Below are 22,239 nucleotides of genomic sequence, written 5' to 3' on the forward strand. Positions count from 1 at the left end.
TAACAAAGGTTAGTTACACTGAAAGAAGAGTTTTTTCATGTTCAAGACTGAAATGTCTTCCAAATCTCAGAAGTGTCAAAGCATGGTTAAGCTCACGCTGCATAAGCCAGGCCCACTTGTAAAAAAAGCGCATTGTACACAGTTCTGTAGAGGAAGAAAATATGCAACAAGTTTTATTCAGCGTTAAGTCCACCAGCACAAAGATTACAGGAGATAGAAAGTGCATTAATAAAAGCTAGTCTTTACCAAAAAGAAAATATATTATTGATTCAAAATATCTTACACTTGAATGATGTAATAACTTATTCTGGGCACCTACTGATTAAGAGAAATATCGAGAGAATGGCTGCTTCACAAGGAAACCTAACTTCCCAGTTAAAGTCTGAGAATTCAGTAAAGGTCACTGAGTCCCGCCGTCTTCCTTGCTTTCTGCATCAACGCCCTCAGCTGGAACTGCTTGCGAGACAGAAGACGTACGTGCTGCAGAAAGAAAATAAGAACAGCTGGCTATGAGGAAAGTTCTGATATAATCTTGATTATATTGCAATACACATTTTCAAAGCATGACACATTCCGTGACCCAAACAGGATGTTAGTTTTTTGGAAACACTAAATTGCCTTAGTTTACTAAATGGTATGACTTGCAGATGGCTACCTAAATGCAATCACTATAGTGTATTTCTTGTGATTTTAATTATGAACTCTGCACATATTCTTATCAAGGAGAAGAATAGCAATATGTACTCCAAGGTGAAGTCAGACTAATGCACTTCCCATGGGGTAGAGAACAGTTCTTTTAAGATTAGATAAACAGAACCAGCAAGCTACATAAGAAAGTAATAATATGTCTCTACATAGTGCATTGTACACTGGGCGTTAAAAGCAAAGCCTGAGTGGTAACTTGGTGGGGGGAACCTCAACTGTTATAAAATGGAAGAACTGGTAACTCTTGCTACCCAGTGGCTCCAGAACAGACTATTAACACTTCTGCACACTAATCTTCCCAGGTCCAATGGCAACATTAATTACTCTGACATATATATTTTGTGTAGTTTTATTCCATGTTAAAGTGTTCTTAATCTCTCCAAAATAACAACAGATCTGTTTTTATTTCATGTGCCATCACCATGCAAGTAAGTTCAAAATAAATGATCAGATATTATTAAAATTTCAGTATTAAGGACAGAAAAATTAGGAAACAATTTGTCTAAGGTATCTGCTAGAGGTGCTAGCTGCTTGTTGGGTTTTTTCCCTATGATTCTAACACTCACTGGCTGCTTCAGCAGAGGCATCCATAGGCTGCAGGTGAAAAGCAGACTTACAGACTTCTCCAGAGTTGGGATGCCAGCCCAATGGAAAGCTTACGTTGATACTGTTGCACCCCTCTAATGATAAATGGCTGCATATTTAGGATGCTTTTAAAATTGGTCTTTTATATTAATTCTGAAATTCCTCTTTTAAAACCTACCTTGTAACATGTAAGTATTCATGTTCTTACAGGATCCTCTTCAGGGAAGAAAACTAACATAAGCTGAACAAAAGAGTCCAAAGCATTTAAATATATTTAAAACACACACCTTAAAAGCATCCCAAGAAACCTACCTTTAAAAAGACCTCTAGGTCTATCACTCCACGTCTCAATGCTTCCCCAAGATAGAAGATGGTGTCTTCAATTGCATTTTCCTCTGCATATAAGTTCAGGATCTGCTTGTAAAGTGGCGCCGTAGGAATAATGACTTCATCTATGTCATTATTTTCTGACTGACTTTCCATTTTCTCTAAAGCGGAACTGAGCTCCTCATCCTTCTTCTTGAGAAGTTCAATGTTCTTGTCAACGTCAGCCTAAAAACAATTAAGATGTTTATTTATTCCTTAGGTCTTGTGAGCTGAATGTCTTCTTGTGATACAACTGTCAGGATTAAGGATTTTTAGACATGCCAGTTGATTCTTTACTTCTCTACTCATCGCTAATATTTTTACCAAAGAGCTACCAACTATAGATTTCAGCTTCTTTCATTTTAAAAAAGTAAATGCTGTTTTACATAATGTCTATCCACTACCAATTTATAACTGTACAGAAGGCATTCTAACAGTCTTTAAGTATTTTGAAGGTACCACATAAAGAAAAATAACCATTTAAACTAGCTACAGATAATAAAAGCAAAGCCAAAAGCCATGCAGACCATGATCATATTCCACACTCTCCATCCCCATTGTTGTTTTTTTTTTTTTTCCAAACTGAAGTCCTAGCTACTTAGTCATGTTTTAAACGGATGCTGTCTGATACGTTGGATCGTCCTTCTTGCCTTTGCATCGAACTTCTACAGTTCTATTATGTCCTTTCTTTCCAAGACAGGAAAGACTAGAATTACACACTACATTTGAAGTGGGTACATTATAAATTTACACAGTGACATAATGGTATCCCCTGGTCTCTAGCCTTCATTAATAATTTAAAAAAACCAAACACATATCTGAGCACTGAGCTGGTTTCAGAAACTTCTCATCAATCCCAAAATCTTACTCCTGAGCAGTAATGCAAGGAGCAGACGGACTAAGCAGATGTCAGGCCTTAATGAAAAACTGCAGGAATTTCTGAGCATACTGAGTAGGAGACTCCTGCCTGGCAAAGGAAAAATCTGAAGATTACACAAGGCCGCTGTGACTAAAATCAGTGTTTCTGCACTAAGACACTGAAACACTCTCCAGTGCTGCTGTTACACATTATTTTATAATTGTGTCTCAGTTTCTGGATGATAATCTCACACCACTGACATCTCTCACAGAGAGGATGTTGTTCTACTATTGAACAATGACATCTGTAAGATACAGAACAATGCATCTTACAGTCACTGCTATTTCTGACTTGTTTCAAGTCTGAACACATGCACATCAACTGGGAAAGAGAATATATATATTTAAAAAGCAATACAGTGGAAGATTTGGTATTTCTATCATGCTTAATAACGAATCAATTACATGCTTCTGTTCACTACTAGGAAACTCATACAGAGAGCAGCGGTTCATCTCAGCTCACCACTTCTTGATCCAGGCGAGTTACCATCTCTTCCAGTTTCTGGTGTCCTTTCTTCAGGTCCTCTTCTGTCCGTTTCAAGGCATTCAGTTCAGCTTGTGCACGATCCATCTCTTCTTTCATCCGCCACCTCAGTTTATCACTGACTGCTGAAATGAGGGAAGCTCGAATGGTGTCCTCACTGATAGTTCCATCTCTACTGGGTCCTGCACAAGAAAATTCACGAGCACAAAATTAACTCCATTCTGCACTGGCTTCGGTATAAACCCAGTCTGAAAAAAAAAGGCTAACTTGCTGTATGTGTTTTAGCAATATGAGAGTAAAATAAACTGTTTTCCACAATAATTTTCAGAAGCAGTGAAAAGACCACAGTGAGATAAAACTGTGCACAAGTATGCACACCCAATTTGAAGAGTATGCATCCATTCATTCACTTTACCATTCCCATATCCATAATCTTCCTTTAATATGAAAATGAGGCAGCCATTTCCCCTGAAATCTATGAATGTTGTTAATCCCAGTCTTTAAAGGAAGAATAAATTTCTGGTAAACTCTATAGGAATTAATGCATGCATGTATTCAACCTCAATTAAGATACTGAGTGCTTTGAAACAGTAAATTTGCCTATAGATGATCTATCTTGAGGCTTGCCAATTACTGGTTTTGTGGTTTGTTTTTTTTGTGTTTTTTTTTTTTTTTAAGATTAATAAAAATAGGTGAAGACTAAGCTAACAAAAATATTTTTCAATCAAAAGATCTTAACTGTTGCCGTTTTACATTTATGAAGATCTAATAGCAGGGTCTGTTTTAGTGACAAATTGCTGGACAGTATCAAGTGATTAAAGCACTATGATATGAACCAGTCTTTCCAACTGGTTTCACAATTATTATCTCTGAGCCACCCTAGGGCAGGTACGGGAGGGCAGTAAACCAACCAACATTATAAAGTAGAGAGAGAGGCAGTCATATTAGCAAATGGTTTATAGATATGTTCCAGCAGACTAAAATCAGATGGCAGTCTTTTAGGTACTTGTTCAGTGTTACACTGGGCCTACCATTTATTTTTTTAAACTTTTGCAGGATGGTACTGTAATGGGAGCAGGGTAGGTGGGAGCATGGTTTATAAAATTAGATAATGGTGCTGAGGTACCCATGAAGAACCTGTAAAAATTCTCTCTAGATAGAATACTTCTTTAATGTTAGTTGAATAAAGAGCATTGGGCAAACATACAGAGATTCTGTGGAATTAGTTCTACAATGTGATTCTAACAAAAGCAAGCATATCTATTTTAGGTAAGTGTAAGACAAAGATGATGACATACAAGTTGACTGCAGGCATACTAAATTGCCAGTTCCACTTGGTCCATCCTGCCCAGAAATTCAGGGTGGTAATTTTAGTAGTAGTGAAACAAACTAGTAACCAATATTGTTCCAGGAGTATATAACTAGCTTCTATAAATAACCGATGTTACAGTTGAACAGCAACAGAGGCTTCTATGCAACTGTTTATTAGATCACATTTTGATACAGCAATGCTAGAGAATATAGCAAGAAAAAAATTTTCTAATGTATTTCGTTAGTCCCTCTCCCTCTGAAGCACTAGAGTTTTTCTCATTTAAGCCTGAATATTACTACTGCTTTTGCAAATCAGTCTTTCAATAAGATTACCTAATTTCAAGTGTCTGTCACTAACACCTTTTTAAATAGAAAGGTAAATCCTTTTGTCTGTCACAGGCAGTGTTGTGTATTTGCAGACCAGGAAACTCAGATTGCTCTAGGGAATGTGAATTGGCTACTGGTTGCAGAATTGTATCTGTATTTATCCCAAACCACTTCAACCATTCCTCTGTAAGAAAAAAAAATGGAGTGTCACACTTTCCTTATGCTTGTGCCTCGCATCTTTTAGATCAGTGAAATTTCCATTGGATTGTTACAACTACTAATAAAGCGAGAATTATAGCAAGTTTTGTGCCTAAACTTTCCAACTTTTATGGAGAAAGAGATTTGAAGTTCTATAACTGGAAAGAGAATCTGCATTAAGAAATTTTACCAAAGTACCTTTTTATCCAGAGACACAGCTATCAAAACCCTGAAGTTGTTACGACATTACATACATATTTCCCAGTGTCCTAGATCTCAACAAATTACAAAGTGAAAAAAATATTCATCCAGCCTCCCATAGCTAAAGACAATCATTTGCACGTCTCGTTTTGCCTTCCCAAAGGTTCAGAGAATTGTCTCAAGTCACCTGAAACCCAATCGACCTCTTCACCTTTCTTAATAAGCACACACCCTTAGAAAAAGCAAAAGTGAACAGGCAACACAAACCATACGTCAGTTTTGCCATTTAAACACACTAGTTCAAAGATTGCTATTTTTAGAGTAAATTAAAATAAACAGTGCTAAATATATTTTTGAATATGTTATTGATAGTACTCTAAGCTACTATTAGCCAGAAAAAAGATTACAATCATTTTACTACAGTTATTTAGGAAAAGGGTTGGCTGTTAAGTGAAATTTCAGCATTGCAGAGTTCTTGGGGTAGGCTGGATATCTTCCTGATAATCAGCAACAATTAAGAACACAGTCTAAAAATCTAAACTCTGCCTTTAGAAAAAAGCATCTGAATGGAAAAACTAACAAATTTCTGTTAGGATCTCATCATCATTATAAAAAAAAATAAAATCTATTTGGAGTGTCTGTTGGTGTTGTTACATTAACAAATGCAAACTGTTGTTGACAAGACTGCACACCCCAGAATCCTGAAAACTTCGAGATAATTTTCTGGACTTCTGCCACTAACAGAACAAGGCTGCATAAATTCATATCTCTTCTCTATGCCTTTTATGTTATTCCTGTCCACAAAGCCTTTTACCTTATTCCCCTCCACAAAACCCACACCAAGCCAGGTATCTGGAAAAACCAAGTTATACAAATGACATGAGAGGAACTACAGGAAGATGCACATGATGCTTACAAATCCAGCAAATTCTTCTAAAATTAAGAAAGCATTAGATTTTGATAATTACTAATGTGAACACTTCACTTACACTCAAATTGCACCATAATATGTGCAATTTTTTTTTTAAAAGCTAATTACTATTGGGGAAAAGTGAGATTGAATTATTAATCAACTGCTGCAAAGATAGCCTTATGAAAATGCATATTTCCCAACACTTGATCTGATTTACAGTTCTAGCTTAAGGTATTTACCCTGTTGCCAGTCAACAGGGTAATTCTCAATATTAGAATCAGCAACACAAGCTGCCAAATCACACCCTACACACAAACCCAGGAATTCAACATTGCTGCTTCTTATGAAAACAACAGTATTTTCTACACTGAGAACTAAAACCAAGTCAGTCAAACTATTTGGGACAAAGAATTTATTCACTGTTTAGGACTTCCTCTTTAAGGCAGACAAACGTAAATATACATGTTCCAAATCAAAACAAAACAAAAAGGTCTGATTCCACCTCAAGAATAGCATTAGCATGATTTCAGTTAGTGTTTACACATTCCCCCTCCCCATCTTCACTACCCCTCCCTCTGGAAGATTTTATACAAGGCTCACTTTAACAGTAAAGTAGAACAGAGAAAAAAAAAATAAAATCACAATGCACCAAACACAACGAAAGTTTACAAAGAAGTGCCAACAGATAGGAAAGAGGTCTTTGAACATATAAAGGATCATTTTAATACAGCTCAATAAGATTTTATGTATCTTCTTAAAGAGCATGAACCCTTAGCATTTTCTGTCACTTCCATAATTAGCTCAGCTTGGGGAAGACTTTATGGCACATAGCTGTTAAACCCACAGAGCACTGAAACCTTTAACCTTTACCAGGCAGAGTCTGGTTTCAGAAGTGACCTTACAGAATCATGAAACTAGTAACTGCATCAGAAAGGTAATTAATGGCAGACAATTGACCAGAAAGAAGAAATCTGAAGGATTATTTGAAAAAACAGCTATTATTAAATAATTAAGCTACTCTGAAGGAAAATTTTCATTCAAACTAAGTTCACTATAGGAAATACCCCCCCACCACCCACACAAAACTCTGAAGCTGTAGCACGTGATATGCTCTTAAATAAACCATAGCTAAAAAAATCTGTGTAGGAAATAAACATTTGCAGTTGAAAGGAAAAAAACCTGAATACTGTACTGTAAAAAACCCAAACAATATTGTAAATACAGTGGATGATTAAAGAGACATGTTTGCATTTCACTTGGCACAAGAGATAAAGCATGTGTAACAGTATAAGCCTGCATCAAATGCATCACTCTAATGTCAGGTTGCCACTACAAAATCTGGCATTGTAACTTGGTATTGCATGATCTAACCCGGGACTTAAAGAGCCTTCTACGTTAGCTGGCAGACATTCCACCTCTGTTCCTTTTCTCTGGGATGAAAATGAGGGAAAGAAATGAAATAGGACATATCTATATATTAACTCTGCACAAGATAAAAGCAAAACTGGATTTGTTTGAGAAAGACGCTGCAGAAAGTCGATGTCCCCTAGAAAGCTTCTTATCACCTCCCTACACAACAGTAAGTGGAGACCCATCAATTCTTAAGGACCCAACTAGAGCCCCCCAAACACTGAGTACTGTTTGACCTCCGTAAGTGGGACAGCAGCTTTCTTGCAGCGCGTGTGGTAGATACACGTCATCTCAGAGAGAAGATGGCCACTGAAATGAAAATCAACTCTCAGAAGAGACTTTTCTAATTCAGAAGGCTGAAAGACAGTGGACACGAGGGATGGGATCAAGCAAAAGAAGAACACAACATACAGCTTATTGTTATTTCCAAATTCCATAGCAACAGAACAAATCAAATATTTTAAGAGTAAAGAAGCAGCATCTGCCTTCCTTGTCCCCAGTTGTTTGAAGGAAAATTTCAAAATACACATAGTTTTGGAGGAAAGAGTGTGTATACATAACTGGGAGTCCACACATTAAATGAAGAACCTACGGATGCACTTTTAAATTATGGCGCAAGAGACTACAAATGGCTGATACTCTGAACAAGATCACAAAAAAGTCTACGTCCTTACCATATAACTGCTCCAAAAGGACTATCCTCCAGCTGGAAAGTTACTGCACCAACTTCCTACTCAACTAGATGACCTTTATCATTGGTTCCCAATCCAGGTTCCCAGCTGAGGGAGCTGGGGTTGTTCAGCCTGAAGAAGAGGAGGCGCCGGGGAGACCTAATAGCAGCCTTCCAGTACCTGAAGGGAGCCTACAGTAAGGCTGGGGAGAGCCTGTTTAGAAAGGCCTGCAGTGACAGGACGAGGGGAAATGGCTTCAATCTGGAGGGGAACAGATTTAGACTGGAGATTAGGAGAGGGTTCTTCACTGTGAGGGGGGTGGAGCACTGGAACAGGTTGCCCAGGAAGGTGGTTGAGGCCCCTTCCCTGGAGATATTCAAGGAGAGGCTCGACGAGGCCCTGGGCAACCTGGTCTAGTTGGGGGTGTCCCTGCTGACTGCGGGGAGGTCGGACTAGGTGACCTTTGGAGGTCCCTTCTGGCCTGGGCAATTCTATGATTCTATGATTCATTATGCACACACTAAAAGTGAGGCACAGAGTAGAAGCTAGGCTAGCGTGTTTTGCCTCACAGGGCCACAGAGCAACAGACTGGGAAAGATATACATTATTACCCTTGATCTTGCTGCTGAAGGGAAGAAGGAAAGAAGTAACAAATAGGGATCATTAAGAAAGCAACAGTGAAGAAGCTGGAGGAGAATCTCACTACAAATGAAGCTCGTTCCAAACGCATTGGAAACCTCTGCTTGAGGCAGCTACTACTTTTGGAGTAAAGAAAGTGAATACGGTTAGCCCACCAGTAAATGATTCAATGAGGACCAAAAGCATTTTTATAAACCATGACCATGTACAGAGCAATGCAGACAATCAGAAGTCACCTACAGTTAAAGAGTGAGGAAAAAGCCTTAAGGTAGTTACACTCAGTGTTCTTCAACATACTCATAGAGCACACGCAAAGCATTGCACAAATCCAGGAATGTATCAGGTTCCTGACTGAGTAAAATATAAGGTGAAGGACATAAGATGTGTTTTATTCTTCCTTTGAATAACTTTTTTAATTGAAGATCAATACTTTGGAAGGTCAGATTAAGAACGATACATTCCTTTTTCCATTTTGTTTCTTTACATATCAGTTGTAGAGGGGAGCTTTATTTCAGATAAATCCTTTCAAAGCTACTCACCAACAGTAGTGACAGGAGGCTGAGAAGGGTAGTACTGAACACTAGTGGTTGCTGGAAACGGACCACCACCCGGATAAGGGTAAGGGTAGCTGCTTGGACAAAGAGAGATATGCTAATGTTATGTAACGAAAAGTCATCCGTGTATATTATCTTTACGTCACCATGTTAAACAGTTGTTCACATACTAAAATGTTTAAATGCAGGCCAAGTTATATTTTTTCTCTTTTCCTGTTCACATTAACATCTTTCACAATTTATATTTCGGGTATGATTTAAGAAGATACCATTTTATCTGAAATCCTATCAGGTTACTGCCTGATCAAGCATTTGGATCATTCCAAATTCTCTTCAATCTCTTAATCTTGCCATGCAATTTCTAACTTGCCATCCAAAAACCCAAAATAAATTATTCTAGCTACAAACTCACAAACAGTCATTTCAATTTAATGATTTTTAATATGAGAATAGTTAACAGCATGACTGCTGAACTGCTTTATATAAACTTAAAAATGTTGTGCAAAATACGGCTGCAAAATGAAACTCCGCCAGAAATTCTCAACCCTGCTCTGAAGGATGAAGTTAAAATTATTCATTTGTTCACTGAAACAATTGCAGGATGACACACAACATGACAGTCTACTGTATCTTTCTAAAATGCATTTACTATAAACTGAAGGAAGAACTCAAATCAGTCAGTACTGAACTAACACCTGCATACATCAGACTATTAACTATGGCTGTAAGCAAACAAAATGGTCCAAGAAAACATGCAAAATATAAAATAAGTACATTCTGTGCCTCTCCAGAAAATTGCAAATTTAATAGATCTTCAAATCTTTCTGCTCATTCATAAACTAGATAACATTTAAAGTGCTCTTATTTTTTGTACAAAAATGAATAATAGAAGAACTATTTTAAAGTATTTAGGAGGAAAAAAAACTTGGCAAAAAACTTATCAAAATCTCCATTTTTCACTTCTTAAAACATAACACCTCATCTTCCTAATGCTTACAGGGTTATAAATTATTTTTTTTCAAATCAAAAGGTTATATACTACAGCAACTCCTCATGTGCTCCTAACACAAAATCAGGACATAATGATATTAATAATAAAAATAATTCATTATGATGTAAATAAATGAGAATTTCTGGTGGAGTTTCATCTTGCAGCTGTATTTTGCACAACATTTTTACATACTAGGAGGCAACAACCGGCATCTTACTGTTTGCTAAGACAAAACTGCGAGTCTTCTGGAAAAGCTTTATTCCAAATTATCATACAATATACCTAACGAAAAAAATCTTCCTTTAAAATAATAAAAAGCTTTTCAAATAATTTTGTGCTCTTCAAATTCTCTTAGGGTGCTCCGAATTAAGGCCACGTTTATGCTGGAGACAAAGTTCGTATTCATCCAGCAATTGTTTTTTCAATGTTTTGAGTTGCGAATTATCCCAAACTATACTAACACCACCAATAACAAATCCCTACTTGTAGGGATACATTTCTTTCTATATCATGTAAACTTAGCAACCTTATAAAAACTAATCCAATATATGACTGAAACAAGATAGCATCTGGGAGTCAGGTAATAACTTTAAAAATGTACTTATCACCCAAGTATATTTTATGGGAAGCAACACTAAGAAGTTAAACCTTTCTCAAACTTTCTTTTGGCTATTAAGAAGAATACAGGCCTCACTTTTAAAAAACCACACCTGCTAACACAATCATTACACAACAAATATACCATAAGAAAATGCAACTAAGACTCAATACTGTTCAGTGAAACTGTCTATTATGTATATGATGATGGTTTCCAGGGGTTCTTACCTCGGGTTTGGAGTGCTTCCTGCTGGATAGGGAGATATTCCACTTGGAATGCCCGGCACATAGGAAGCTAAATAAAATGATTTTGCAAATTTTTACTTTTTAGAAGTTTAATATGTATTCAAGATCACACTAGTGAGATGTACTTATGCTGCAGTTAGGTGCTTTTCAAAATATAACACAACGAAACAAGAAGAGAAAGAGAAGTCATTCTATGGCCAAACCCCTCAATAACGTGTACCCTGCGTCCTCTGACACCATCACTTCTCCCAATACCCCCACACGTTCCCCAGGCTGCTCCTGTGCAGCTTGGCAAGAGGGATACGGGCAGATGTTTGTTGTGAGCTCTCTCTCTGCCAACTGACCAAGGCAGCTGCTTCCCCTCAAAACGTGTCAAGGACTAAACTGCAGCTGACCTTCCCTCCATGTATTGACCAGTTAGAACAAATTTTGCATTTCCAAAGATTCCACCTTTAGCAATCAACTTTGGTTAAAGTATTTAAAGAATATTTTGTTAGGAGGGAGAGTATGAGGAGTGTCGTTTAAGTCAATTATGCATTCCTGAGAACAACTGCCTGGAACACCTTTCATTACATATTTATTTTTTTCTTAATCATTAAACTAACCATTGCATGCTTGATGGGTATTGATTTAAAAATCCGCAATGAGTAGTTGTACTAAGTAAAACATGGATAAGTAAAAAAGAGTACCTGCAGCTAGGGAACTCAAGAAAATGGCATGTTATTAAAGATGACACACCTGAAAGGCTGTCTCCAGTTTTTTTATATAATAGCTGAAAAAATAAAATAACCTTTCCAATGTAGCCATTCTTCTCTACTCTCTAAATAATGACTGTATAATTTAAGTACCTTCAGAGTAGCTAGACTTCACAAGAGTTGATTAGCTTTTTAACAATCCAATCATGTTCTTATCCAGTAATTTCTGCCATTTAAAAGTCATACATTAAACAATTTTTACCAGCACATATAAATGTCTACAGCTTGAGCAGTCCTAGCAATTTTAAGTTTCTTCTTGGAAATCTGATAATTCTATTATAAAAAATTATGTTTTGAATATATTTGTTCCACATTTCTAGTAATTTTAAAGCACAATACAGGTCACAGTTTCTACTAAAACTATACCTGTACTGACACCCACTGTTCTTTGAAAATCAGAACAGTAGAATCATCTAGTGCTCCCGTAGGCTGGTGCTGGACAAGCTAAGAAGTCTCAAACACTTACCTTTAGCCAACTACCCCTAATGGTCCCATTTATATTTGCTACCCCTTTTTTTGTATGTTAAGAATCTGAGACCTTGTTATAAATGGTTTCTACTGGAAATTGTATTGAATAGTACTTCAGCTTTTTAGATATTACGCTATGATCTGATGAAAGTTGTATTTCAATAGAAAACAGACACAGCCTTAAAAAGACAGCAAAACTATATAACCCCAAATACAGCTACTCTACCATTAATTTAACGTAGAACACTCATCATATCATTAAACAACCTGCAGCTAATCTGCTCCCTGGGCCTGCCTCCCCCTGTATTTGGCCTGAGTAGCTCTACTCTCTACCATTTTTTGTTTGTTTGTTTGTTTTGTTTTTTTTTTCCCCACCCAATAGAGTCTCCTTTGGAAGAATTTCTAGGATTTTCTGTTTCCCATTTCTTTTTCCACCCACCCACCTATCCCCAGTCTTTAAAATAATGCGCCTCCAGAAGTTTAAATAAATAAAAGAGTTTTTAAAGTCTTGAGAATTTTTGCAAGAAAATGAGTACTAATTCAGAGCACCAAATCAACAGATAAGAAGGAAAAAAAATCATAAGGCAGGTTTTTCTCATGTTCAGCCAGCAAAAAAAAAAACCTTAACAAACAAACCACCCAGGAGTGTGGGCACAGAAACAAAAGCAGCATGCTTTTGCTTATTAAATCAATGGTTGCAGGAAACTTAACAGATGGACTTGTATTATCAGACCAAAAAAACCAAAACATTACGATACAATGACAGTTATCTGACTATCTCTTTTTAAGGTTATCTATGAATGTTGATAGGTTACTGGCTGTTTTGAGGGGCTTGAGGTGTGCATGGGGGGATGACTGTTTTTGCCTTTTCTAAATACAAACTTGATTTTTCACTCCCTTCCAAAAGCTGAAAAAACACACACATTCTTCCAACATAGTTCAAAAAGGTCATGTACAGCACAGGTGGATTCTTTAGCCAGCGGTACAGAAAGGCATTCTGGAGTAGAATGTAACATTTGTTAACAAATCACTTTTGAGCATTAGTATGAGTATTTGTAGAAATTAGTAGCCGTGACCACTTACTAGTTGGTGGGCCTGTTGCCTGGTATGGCGGGTAGCTTGATGAAGCAGTAGGCCGAGAAAAGACTGGAGGTTCCTCACCAAACACAACAATCATGACCTGAATCAGTTCGAGCAAGTCTGACTGGGGCTACAAGGGTAAGAAAATCACAAATTGTTGATTTTGTTAACAGACAGTTTAATTAACTATAATAACAAAATGGTAACAATCCATCAGTTTTCAAAAACCATCCTTTTATTTGTGGTTTTTATATTTATAGATATATAAACATTTTTTAAAACTACAAGATATATAATAGTATATACATAAAATCCATATAACGATATACATAAAAAAACCACACACACATATATGTGCATATTTAACTTCCTTTATAGATTTCTTTAGAGATTGCAAACCCAGCCAGCTGGTATTCAAAGCTGCATAGCCAAATGCAGCTGCAGTAGTGCTTACACTCACAATAAACTGGGTAATACATGGTTCCATATCAACTTCAGGGCAATAAATGACCGAAGATGACTGTACAATGATGGATTATAATGATTTTTTAAAACTTAAATCCATTCTCCAACATGAAAAAAGTACAGATCACTAAGTTTTCAGACATCTTAATTTCATAATCATACAGCTTTTGCTTGTGTTCAGAATGGCTCAAGAGAAAATACACTCTAACCCACTAAGGAATGGCACAGACTTTTAAATATAGGTAAACTAGGTTTCTTGGTTTATAACTACATTTAATATAGGCATGATTTCCTTTCGCCAAAATAAGGACAAACATCATGAATGCAACAGCAGATTAAATATCCTATTTCCAAATTTTCTTAGCTCTATAACCCACTTATTTTTACCAACCTCTCGAAGAGAATGAAATCTGTATCCCCTGTATCTTAGATTACCCTTTTGCTTGTGCAAGACTTACATCCTGATCTGGGCACTTTCCACTATCACAATGCAACTGCTGAACTACCATCCATGCTTAATAAATTTACTCCTGTTAATAACTTTTTACAGAAACATGCATCTCATACCAGTCTTCTGCACTTTTTACAGAAATATGCATCTCTTACCAGTCTTCTGACCTTGTCAGCACAGCTCATCTTCTTTACAAGTCCATGCTTTGGTCAAAACATCTATGAGGCCTGCACTGTTCAGTACCTTTATTTATTGGTAAAGCAAATGTATCCACACACTTGGAGCTCCAGCAATATCTATATAAAGATGTCCAAGTGCTCATAAAAGTCTATTTTAGTCACAGAGATTAATTTCAGCCCAGAGATATTTCACAGAATTTAGAATTTCCCTTCTGTAAATATTCCTATCTCACAGATGGCCACATCAGCATCCTGCTGGGAAGGCTGCCTATGCTACACTGTTCAATCAGACAAACTGTAACTAAAGATGCAATTAACCAGGCAACAGGATGCAGCACCCTGAACTTTAAGACATTACAAATACTAACCACTTTGTTTTCATTTTAAAAATTGCTTTACGATCTAAAATAAAGAGTTGTATCATTTTTAACAAAAACCATAATCCTATCTCTGAAGGAATTCAGAACTGAGCAATTTGATGACTTCAAGTTCCCTATACTTACATATTTCCACTCATGCAGATAAGGAAGGTATATCTTTCCATTTGCATCAACATGCTTCCCGGTTTTAATTGTCATAGAGCTAGTGGGTTTAACAAAACAAATTGGGGGGTTGAAAGGGTAGGTGTCCAGGAGCCACAAGCATATTGGGATATTGTATGTGTTACCTAGAAAAGATATTTTGAAAGATTTAAAATGTTACTCCAACTCTAACTGTCCCGTTCTATCCAGATTTACAATAAACTCCTAAACCCAGTAAATTCAATTGCACAGCATGAGAAGCTGAAACTGAAATCTATTAAAAACATTCAAAGAGCTCACAATATGGCTATGAACTCAACATTTTTCAGAATAACTTTACTTTGATTTACATTATCATTTCCCACTAATACATTATGTCATTTGTTCTATGACGCAAAATTATTAGACCCTAACCTGAATTATCATTAGCTGCAGCAATAAACAGCTTGCAACATTCATTCAATTGAGAAGCTTGACAAACACGCAGTACTGAAATAAAAGAGATGTTAGAGAGCTGTACAAGACTGAAGAAGCAATGCTCAATCTTAAAATTTTATTCCACAGCAAAAAGAGGGAACAATTTTTTTAAAACATTGTACTTTGGACAAATAAAAGATTTCAAGAAAATAGTGATCACCAAAATAGCGAAGTTCAACAAGGACAAATCTAAATAGTTTTTCATGAAATTTGGGAAAATAATGGTGGCAATGATGATAATAAATGCATACCTCTGTAAGGCACGGGAATGGTTCCACTGAGGCTCATCAACTCCCTAGATGAGCCATCGTTAAAAACTGAAAGGGAACAAATAGTATTTTAAAAACAAACATGTTTTCTGCATTAATCTCTGTTCAGGTTAAACCCCATCTATTTATTAGTCTACGTTTTCAGATATCACACATATATAAGCTCAGCTTGAAAGGTTCTGCTCTTGCACATTTATGGACTAGCAAGTGACTGTCCACAGTCAGGTAACTTCTTATGAATAACATTCCTGAGAAATGAATGACTAATAGTTGTCAAACTACCTTCATTGCAAATAAAACTGTTTCCTCATTCAGAGACCAAGTAAAACACATTGGAACTATACAAACTGCAATTCATACAAATTGCTGCAAAAATAATCTGAACTCAAACTTAATCTAAAAAACAACTGTCATTTTAGGACTACAAAGAATTCCTCATGCTTTCTCCAAACAAACAGTTCTGTAAGAATACTGAAAATTACTGGGCCATAAGAATTTATTACAGAATCAGTAAAGGTAATTTAACCAAACAATAACATACCGAAGAGGAAAAACGTGTAGCACTTGACTCACTGCCACATCTTAGTCTTAGTTCACAAACTGCACAGGAACCCCGACTTCAGTTTACTGAGATGCTGTATTTAGTCTTCTCATCCTTTCAATCCAATAGATTATTCTTGGCCAAATAAATCAACTTCTGGTAATAAAGTTTTATTTTCCTAATTTCACCTGAAAGTTTCTAGTCATACTTCAAATGTAGCTTATCGTGTACAATTCTTTTGGTGCTAATGTTCTGCAAAGGCATGTAGAACATGCTGGGAATTAAATGGGGGTATATATTTCACTATTAATATAAACTTGAAAATTATCTCAACAGCAAAGCAACCACTTCTTGTTGTTCATTTCACTGCTTCAAACAGTATCAATTGCCTCTAACTGGTTCTATGCTCAGCCTGTCTCATGGTTCTTTGAAAGAGTTGGGTAACAGAAACGGGCTTCTTGCAACAGCTCAAAGCTATCTGGAATTCTGACCACTGTCGTTATGCAAATTTGCAATTCCAGCCACAGTCCTTTCACTATTGTTGATTCTCCAGTCACTGCTTTTATTTCTGTGACAGCTGCTGGCTTGCAGCTATTCAAGTTAAAACTAATTTATCTTTTACCCATCCATTTCCTTTTTAACACTTCTCAATCCAGGTTTAGAATTTAGAAAGCAGAAGACTATAAAGTCTCTGATGATCTATTAGTAATACAAATTAGCTCAGAGAGGAATCCCACAATTAACAGTTAAAAAAGGGGATCAGGAGGAGGATGACCTTAGCAGCTATGCTGGCTCGCCGTATCTTGTGAAACCATGCCTCCAGCCTTCTGCATTTAGTCAGAGCCTTTAAAACAGCTAACAAACAGTGATTGTCATCATTATTTTACATTAGAAAACCCCTCATACCAATTTTCTATATACTTGACCGTGTTTTCTTCTTAAGGACCACCACAATTACTTTTAATGAAGTGCTTGTACATTGATTTACAGTTCTTTCTAAATAGAACTCTAAAAATATCTCTATATTATAGACAGCAAAGATGAATTTGTAAGGTACCAGCAATCTCAGGACATGAACTGATCACTGAGTGATTAACTAAAAGTTAAGCTGTGAAGAACGCAATACTTGGTGAATTAGATAGACTCAGTAATACAAAAAGGTTATTTTAGAAAATAACTGTCTGTGTTTCTAAGGAAGCATTGATGTCAAAGATCAAGAAGAGAAGCTCAAATTACGTTTTCTAGTTTTAATCTCCTTTTTCCACACAAAATTTATCATATATATCTAAACCATCAACAATTCAATAACAAGAATTTTCTCATGCACAGACTGACCATATGAATCCATGACAGGTTTGAGGTCCTTGTACTGAGTAATAACACTGGTCGTCTCCTGTATAGTTAGGTCTCTATACTTGTACTGCAAAACAAAAGAGAAAGAATGACTTTAGAGACTAAATTTCAGTATAATTTAATTTGGTTTTATTTTCCATAAATGCAGTCTATTGGGTGAGTTTACACTGATATACGGACATTCTTCTCCACTCTTATTTTGGAATAAAAATTTCTGTTTCCGTATTACTTAACTGAACACTGCCTATGTAACTCACCAAACTTTAAGGTGTTAAGATACTTTGAGTCTTAAATAAGGGTCCATACATCAAGTGATCCAGGGAAAGTTATTGCATTTTCATCCACATTCTACCATAACCAACAGTATCTGAGACACACACGTGGAGCTTAAAACAAACCCGACGCCTGTCTGAACAAATATAGTGATGTCTTGAACATTCCTGATACACAGCTATCTAGGATCTGAACCTCATAGATATCTTTCATAGCACTTTTCAAGGCATCACAATATTTATACATTAATCAGTATTTTAATGTATTTTATTGACTAGAAAGCAGATGTTTCAAGGCATGATATTATCATTAATAACACTTGTTTCACCCTCTTCCTTTTTTCAGGAGCACAGAGTAATTCACAACACAGAAGATCTGTAAAACACAGATACACTACTACAGATTTTAAGAGTCTCAGAACTGTTAAATAATCCACAGACAATAAAGGAGATGCTCCTGGGCAACAGAGAGCTGGTTCACCATGCAGCACAGATCTTAAAACTTCTAGCCATTCCTCCTGATAACTACCATTAAAACGAAAGCTAATAATGTCCCTTGACACTATTTTCATTGTAAAAAAAAAAAAAAAAAAAGTAAAAAAATTAAAAATTACAATCTCCAGATGTCTTAAGGAACATAAACAGCATCCCTTCATTCAACCATGGTAGGAAGACAAATGGCCCAACACAATGAAATGTCTGATACCCAAAGCACGCAGATGCATCTGAACAAATTAATTCAGATATTATCCAAGAGCAAAGTGTGGTGCCACAGCTAAAGGTCACCTTTGCTCCAACAAACACTCATGAGCTGTGAAGCTTAGAAACCAACTCTTCTTCCTACTCTCCACAGAGATTGACAGGATGCTACTGGGCATGACAACTCGTATTTAATAAGCAGAGATGAACACATCATGTCACCTCCCATAAATGCCACCTTAGTCTACAAAAAGCACCTGCGTGTTGGGAGGTGCTGTGACTTACCTCCCTGAAATGAGCAAGTCTGCAAAACACCGGTCTGTGGGAAAGAAAGCAACCCCTCTAGTAGGGGTCCCTGCATGTGCAGGGAGGCACCAGCACAGATGTCAACCAGCCAGAGAGTCAGGGCTGCCCCTGAATGCTGTTTTGATGGGAGGGCGGCAGCAAAGCATCTCAGTCTCCTATGGAAAGTGGATGCAGGACTGTGAGTGTGCAGGAGGGCCTTGACAGAGGAAAGACAACTTTCCTAGCATTTGAGTACATTCTTCCCTCCTTGCCCAACACCCAGCAGAAGTGAGAAACAGATAACAGGCATTGCTAGAACATGGAGAAACAGGTTTGTGAAATTGCAGCTAGGTCAGCCAGAGACTGGCAGCACAGACCCGCACCCCTGAATGTGTTACTACAGCATGAATGGGAGCACGTCACCAGCTACTTTTAAAAGAGGGGGTCTTTTTATAGGAACATACCTTATGGTGCAGGATATAGGCTCAAAGAGATTGGCACAATCACTATTAAAAAAAGAATTGGGTTCCACTAACAGAAGCTCCTAACTAGCACAAGGATTCGGATTCAGGATTTAACTCCACTTTTGGCACAGGAGTCTCCAGTCGGTCCGGTCAAGGAATAAATAAAACAAGGCCTGCCTGCTCAGCAGACATACTGGGATTCTGGTACGTGGTGCCTGACAGGGCTGATAGAAACTAGATTCTGTTATCAGGGATGCTTTTAAAAATCAGACCCAACACCTGAAAATTAAAAAACATTTTCCTATGTCTCTTAAAACTAATAAAAAGAGTATTGCTACAAATAGCTTTTACAGGGGGTGATAATTACTTAGTTGAGATATGCTTGTAAGATTTAAGCTACTGCCACAAGCAAATTTAAGTGCTACATCAACTATTAATTTCAGCACTTAGATGCAGATAACAACAGAATATCAAAGTTCTGTACATTAAAATGACATATAAGTTTTTCCTACATTTTTTTTATTATTTAAAGCACAAAGTATACTCTTTTGTGCTTACTTCTCTTTTCCATTCTAAGTGGTACTAGAATATTACAAGACAATCTTTTCCTGTGTTCATATAGTAAGTAGTTGTGCATTTCCAAGAAATGCTAAAGTCTCTTTGGAAAAAATACAAGATCCTAGTGATTTCTACAAAGGTAACTAAAACTGATTAATTTGAATTCTTAATTTCTAAACTTTTTTTTCCCCCCTCCTCCATTCTCACACATCCTCCTCATTTTACATATCAGGAAACAGATCACAGAGACATGAAGCTTTTCAGTATCAAAAAGCAGGTAAATACCTGAAGTCAAATTAAGTGTTTATGTTCAGCCAAACTAGGAATTGTCTTGTTTTCTTGCACACCGAATTATTCAATACAGGAAACATTCCCTCTATAGGAAACATTCCCTCTATAGAACAGAAAGTGTAACTATTGCTGAAAAATAAAGTAGTGAAATAGTAACTTCATTTTTCATCAGCTGTTAAATACATTGCACTTTGAACTTACCGACAGAAAGTCAGCTCAGGGTAAAAATGGGCCAGTGCAGGGGAAAGAGGACACAGGACTACCTAAAATTTTGTTTTTTCTGTGGTACAGTAATAATTCATTTAGGGAAGATGGGTGTATACAAATATATACACGATCTCATCTGCTGACACCAAATTAGTACTCAGCATGCATTTTCAAAAAAAAAAAAAAAAAAATCTGTTTATGATTGCATGCAGATCAAAGACCCTTAATAAGGTTTCTTCAGTTTTGATCAGAGCCCCATCCTTTGTATTTCATTTTAAAATTGTGCAAATATACTGATTAAACATTGTTAAAAAAAATTCCCCCAAACAAAACCATAACTCTCCCTAAGTATTCAAGCCTGAAGGGTTTTCATTTCAAGCTGCTGGACAAAGCCCAGATTTCACCTAAACATTAGCACAACAAGAAGCAGATCTCTACGATTCAGTGATTAATGATTTACCTTCCAAGAGATTTTCTTTTTTCCTTAAACAAGGCTGATAAAAAACCCACCCTTACCCTAGTCAATGAAGCTGAACCCGCCTCCCACCTTCATTTAACCCCCGCACACAAACGACGCGATGCACCCCAACAACCCAATGGCAGCCTCAGCCAGGCGAATGGTTTCTATTCAGCTTTTACCAGCAGTATCCTAACCCGAAACTAAAGTTTCGTGGCACTACAAATAACGACGTGGTTTTTTAGGCTTCGGTGCACCATACTTTCCTGTACAAACTAACTCAATTTGCAGCCTCCGGGTGGCCAGACACAGCCCCTCCACCACAGCTTCTCCCGGCCGTCGACCCCCGCAGCTCCCCCCTATCCCGGGACAAAGCCGCAGGCTGGCGAGGGAGCGCCCGTGAGGAGGGAAACGGGAAAAAGGAGGCCGACGGCTCCCGGGGGCCAGCGCCGAGGCTGAAGGAGACACAGGGCCCCCGCTGCTGCCCTCCGCCCAGCCCTTCGCCAAGGCCGCCGCAGAGGCGGGCCGGCCCGGCGCACCGGGGCAGGGGCAGCGAAGGGCTCTCGGTGCCGCCGGCCGCGCTATTACCTTAGTGAGCATTTTCTTGAGCTGGCTCTCGGAGACCGCCATGGCGGCCGGCCCCTCCTCCGCCCCCGGTGGTGCCGCCACTCACCGGCCCAGCCCGGCCCGGCTCAGCCGCCCCTACATACAAACAGGAAGCGACCTCCCGCTCCCGCTTCCGGCAGCGACGTCCACTTCCGCCCGGCCTTGACGGCACTTCCGCCAGAGGCGCGCGTATGGTGACGGCAGTTCCGGTGGGCGGAGCCCCGCGCCCGGTGTGGGGGCCGGCTGGAAACACAGCGCGGGGGTGGCGCGGGTCGCAGAAACGCTCCTAAAGCCTAAGACATTCTTGGTAGCGGGGTTTATTGTTAAAAAGTATTTCTGAGAAGGCGAAGCGCCGTTTCCGGGGTGGTGCTTTTTGAAGGAACACGACGCCGCCCAGCGTTGCTGTGTAACAGCAGCGAGCTAACGGACAGCCCGGGAGGCGTTTGCAGCTTCTTACCATGAAAGCAATTAATAAAAAAAAAAAACCAAACAAATAAAACACCCGGACAATTCACATGAGAATAAATGCTCAACAGATTAAACGCAAGATTATGAAGAACTGACATAAAACCACAATATTATGCTCTTTTTTACCAAAGTAAGAAAAAAACCCCACAACCCAACAACTCCCCAAGGTCCAGCAATTTCTTTGGGTGTCTTCTTAATCTAGCAGCAAAGTTAATCACCAGCAGCCACAACTTTTGTCATATCACCGACAAGCACAA

The 22,239-nt window shown here is 37.9% G+C and overlaps 1 protein-coding gene across 3 annotated transcripts; it reads right to left on the minus strand.

Annotated features, from left to right (window-relative positions):
• Window positions 1-142: 142 nt before the first annotated feature.
• On the minus strand, window positions 143-21,655 carry TSG101 (tumor susceptibility 101). 3 transcript variants are annotated; one of them, XM_014959970.1, is made up of 10 exons: window positions 21,497-21,655; window positions 17,658-17,742; window positions 15,764-15,829; window positions 15,018-15,181; window positions 13,423-13,549; window positions 11,099-11,165; window positions 9,268-9,356; window positions 3,038-3,240; window positions 1,603-1,842; window positions 143-480 (listed from the first exon to the last, which is right to left on the minus strand). In XM_014959970.1, exons 1-10 carry the CDS (start codon window positions 21,536-21,538, stop codon window positions 391-393), a joined length of 1,173 nt encoding a protein of 390 aa, XP_014815456.1. In that variant the 5' UTR covers window positions 21,539-21,655; the 3' UTR covers window positions 143-390. The 3 variants fall into 3 exon arrangements, with proteins under 3 accessions (XP_014815456.1, XP_014815455.1, XP_014815457.1); XM_014959969.1 differs by having other exon boundaries at window positions 9,268-9,359; XM_014959971.1 differs by lacking the exons at window positions 17,658-17,742; window positions 21,497-21,655 and adding an exon at window positions 16,323-16,553 and having other exon boundaries at window positions 9,268-9,359.
• Between the last annotated feature and the right edge of the window lie 584 nt (window positions 21,656-22,239).

This window comes from Calidris pugnax, unplaced genomic scaffold (genome assembly GCF_001431845.1).
Source record: "Calidris pugnax isolate Ruff unplaced genomic scaffold, ASM143184v1 scaffold435, whole genome shotgun sequence".
Lineage (NCBI taxonomy): Eukaryota > Metazoa > Chordata > Aves > Charadriiformes > Scolopacidae > Calidris > Calidris pugnax.